This window comes from Pygoscelis adeliae, unplaced genomic scaffold, assembly GCF_000699105.1.
Source record: "Pygoscelis adeliae isolate BGI_AS28 unplaced genomic scaffold, ASM69910v1 Scaffold93, whole genome shotgun sequence".
In the NCBI taxonomy this organism is placed as follows: Eukaryota; Metazoa; Chordata; class Aves; order Sphenisciformes; family Spheniscidae; genus Pygoscelis; species Pygoscelis adeliae.
Window position 1 is genome coordinate 568945 of NW_008824469.1, and position 4115 is coordinate 573059.

The 4115-nt window shown below is 53.3% G+C and overlaps 1 protein-coding gene across 1 annotated transcript in view; it reads left to right on the forward strand.

Moving 5' to 3' along the window:
• ABCB9 (ATP-binding cassette, sub-family B (MDR/TAP), member 9) overlaps positions 1-3554 on the forward strand; it is a 12531-nt gene extending 8977 nt beyond the window's left edge. The window contains exons 9-11 of the mRNA XM_009321214.1: positions 821-980; positions 1901-2037; positions 3219-3554. Of these exons, the coding sequence (XP_009319489.1) occupies positions 821-980; positions 1901-2037; positions 3219-3554 (633 nt within the window). The remainder of the gene's footprint in view (positions 1-820; positions 981-1900; positions 2038-3218) is intronic.
• Positions 3555-4115: the final 561 nt, after the last annotated feature.

Sequence of the window (4115 nt, forward strand, 5' to 3'; positions counted from 1 at the left end):
AAACAATTGATCGGAGACAGGCTGGAAAGCCAAAGTCAGTGTGACTAATTTACATTCCCTGCCCGTACCGAGTGAAAATTAAAAGACAAGCAAGCCTTTCAGTTTAAAAAGCCTGGTGTGGTGTTAGGAGCATGGGGAGAAGTCAATTAAAATATGACTGTGTCCCGCTGGCTCTCTTCATGCCCAGTTCTGAGCAATAATTTGGAGGGTTCAATTTATTTCAATATTGAGTGACAAAGCAGGCTGAATGTGAGAGTGAACAGCAACGGCTGTAAGGTAGGACAGGGAGGCTGTTGCTAAGCAATTAAGGAATTGCAGCAGCTATGTCCATAACTTGCTAATTTTGGATTAAAAGATGCAGGAGGGCTCATTCACGTGGCCCAAGTGTGATTACTGGCCTTGAATGGAAAATCAGCGAGGCCCTGTGAGAGGATCTCCCCAGCCTGCCTTGACCCAGCAACTGGTTTCCCATACTGGGAAAAGCAAACAGTGATGGGAATGGGGGTCTGGAGCAAAAACGCAGCAGGGTCTTGGAGGGGGAAGCCCGTCCCAGATGCCAATGTACCAGCATTGCATTGGTTTTCTTTCCTGCAAAGTGGCTTCCCAGCAGACGATGCAAACTGGGCTGGGGCTGCCACTGGGCACCCTGTCGTTAGCATCCTCACTGGAAGCTCACGTTGAGGCACTTCTATATCTTGGTTTAATGGTGAGGCTCTGCCCGCTTGAGTCCTTACGCAGCAGGAACAAATGCCAATGATGCGAGACACCGGCCGGCACGTCTTCTGCTCCCAACCCCCTGCTCTTCCCTTCCTTTGCGCAGATCTCCCTGGTGAGCCAAGAGCCGGTGCTGTTCGCCCGCTCTATTGCAGATAATATTTCTTACGGCTTAACTTCAGCCTCCTTTGAGTCGGTTGTTCAGGCTGCCCAGAAGGCCAACGCGCACACCTTCATCACGGAGTTACAAGACGGCTACCACACAGGTACCAAAATCCCTCCATTTGCACTTGAAAGCATTTTGTGCCTAGGGAAGGCAGAACCTCTCCCCTCGGGTGGAAAGGCAGGCAGGTAGTGACGGACACAAATCCCTGGCAGCTCGGAGGCACTGTAGAGGCGGTTACATGGAAAGGTGCAGCACCCTGGCTGCCTTTTGGGGTGGCTGAGCTGTCGCAGGATTTCTGAGCCCATCCCGGGAGAGTCTGCTGGTGGTCTGTTGCAGCGGGGTGGGCGTCCCCCATCCCATCCAGACCAGTCTGGCTCCCGGTGCCTGGCAATGTTACGGAGATGCGGCACTGGTAGTCTCGCCGTTTTTCAGTGCAGTGATCAGGAGGAAAGCCCAGAACCCAAGCAGTTAGCTGTGTACCACCCCGCCTGCATAGGAAGAAAATAAACCTGCAATAAATCCATAGTAATAAATAAAAGCTGATGTGTTTGTGACAGGAGGAGTTTGTGAGGAGGCAGATCAGACTGATGATGGTTTATGTTTATGGGAGCCAGCAGAGAGGTCCCGGTTTCCCCTCCTGCTGCCTCAGTTGCACACCCTCCAGAGTCCAACTTGCAGGGAGAGATGGCAGCGATGCAGCTGTATGGGCCAGGGCAGGAGGGGGGGCTCAGGGTTTGGATCATCTCCCAGGCTCAGGGACTTCTCTGCATTGTTTCCATGAGCATCAGTGCCTCAGACCTTGGGGCAACAGTGGAGAACTTGCTGCTGGAGGGAAGGACTGCAGCCTCAGGGATGTGTTAACTCATTTAAACTGCTCTGCCGAGTGAGCAGAAGCAGAAGTGTTTACCTGGTCTTTGCTTCAAACCATGACACCATCCTGATGCTGCTGGCTGGGAGCTGAACTTCATGGCAGCTCTTGGTTTTTATTTTGGCCCTTTCTTCTCTCTCTTGACCCAACAGAGGCAGGTGAAAAAGGAGCCCAGCTGTCAGGTGGCCAGAAGCAGAGAGTGGCAATTGCCAGGGCCTTGATCCGAACTCCCCCCATCCTAATCCTGGATGAAGCCACAAGTGCGCTGGATGCAGAGAGTGAACATGCGGTGAGTAGGTGACTCAGGTGTTTGGGCCAAAGAGGCAATCTGCGTTTGGAGGAAAGACTGTAGCTCCAATTTCCAGCCTATGGACAAGCTTAGTCTTGACATGGTGCAGAGGTTTGGGTAAGACACTAATTCCTGAGCAGGAATTTGCTTCCAACACTGCTGTAGCCACCAAGAAGAGAATAACCTTGTGCTCACAGCAGCCAATGCCTGACAAACCTGATGAGATAGGGATCTCTGCCAATTTTTGAAATGTGAAAAGTGTTAATTGGCATACAGCAGCACCGTGGAGCTTTTTAGGACAGGATACAGAGGAAGACCCTAAAAAATGGAACTGCAGCAGGCAGAGTAGGACTGCCCGAGCTAAAGTCCCAGCTGCGGCACCAAAGAAACCACACTGGCAGGAAAGGCCCTGAGCTTTCTGAGAATTGAGCTGGGTTTATCTGGCTGGGATGTTATGACCAGACACCTCTACCACTAGCAGTCTGGCCTCACTGGTTTAGTGACATGACAAACTAGTTCAAGGTTGAGGTGTGAGGACGTGTCTCCCGGTCCTAGAGGATGAGCGCTGCTGGCCCACAGTGTGGGGCAGCGTGAGCCTCTGACCTTGGAGCAGCTCATGGGCTTGCAGGTCCTCAGCCACGTCTGTGGTATCTGATGCCAGCCAGAGGCTGGTTTTGGCTAGCCAGGGGTGTCAGTGTGGCATGTGGCCTGGTGGCCATCTGCCTGTCTTTAGACCTTAGTGCCATTGTCTCTTGGCTAGAAAACAACTCTCTCTTGCTTTGCCTTGATACACCCAGGAAATAGCCCTGCTTTTCTGAGCAGCTGCACTTACTGGGTATTGGCCTTCTGCAGTCCATGCCAACACCACGTGGCCTCCAAATTTGGGGCCCAGCTCTAATAAGAACCCACCTTGCAGGATCAGACCTGGCAGTGCATGTGTGCGTACTGCACCTGCAGGCTGGCTGGACTGAGACGGTCTTTTGGGCTGCACAGCGAGAGCTGGGAGCTGGGATGGACATGCTGGTGCTGGTAGTGCTGCAGGGAGTCTTGTGTCCTCGTTTTTGCCAGAGGAGAGCAAATCTCCCATCCAGAGGTTTCTTAACAGACCACAAAGCTGCTGTTCTTCCTTCCAAAGCGGAGCCAGCGACGCTCGGGCACTAACGTCTTTTCCTCCTGCGCAGATTCAGCAGGCGATTTACGGCGACTTGCAGAACCACACGGTGCTTGTCATAGCTCACAGGCTGAGCACTGTCGAGAAGGCACACAACATCATTGTGCTGGACAAGGGCCGCGTGGTGCAGCAGGGCTCGCACAAGGAGCTGATGGAAGAAGGAGGCCTTTATTCCAAGCTGGTGCAGAGACAGATCCTGGGGCTGGAGGGGGGCGGCGCGGACAGTCGCCAACCCACAGCCCGGGGGGATTCAGCAAAGGCGCCCAGCGGGCTGGAGGAGGAGTTCAGGATAGACCATTCCCTGCCGGCCGTGGCACAGGACGATTACAACACGGCTCACAAGTAAGAGCGGCGAGGGCCGGCGCTCGAGACGCTTGCTGGGACGCTGAGACAGGAGGCGGCTTGCCGACGGGCTCACGCGCTGCAGAATGACGCCCGTTTGCTCACCCCGCGCGCGTCACACACCCGTGCACACACAAACACACACTATAGAGCTTCCTGCATTATGGTCCGGCGGGCAGATGCCGGCTGGTTAAACAGGGAAACGGATTTATTCCAGGGAGTTGGGTCTTTAGCAATTCCCAGCGTTTCTACTGGGTTTCTTTTCTTACTACCAGTAATTCCTCTCAACTGGGACTTTTCTCCCATTGATATGCATGTGTAACTGCTATTAACTGTAATGGATGTTAAATGCATGCATGGAGGGGAAGACTGAAAACCCCTTCAGGAATTTTGGGGGGTGGCTTTTGTGGCTGGATAGAAAAACACTGACTGTAAAACAAGGTCCTGCTCCCGCTATTGATCTATGGGGCCAATCCAAAGTCTGCTGAAGTCTGTAGGGAGCTCCCTTTGGCTTCGGTGAAAACTGGATCGCTTCCACGGGGCTGAATGCCGGGAGAGTTTTGCA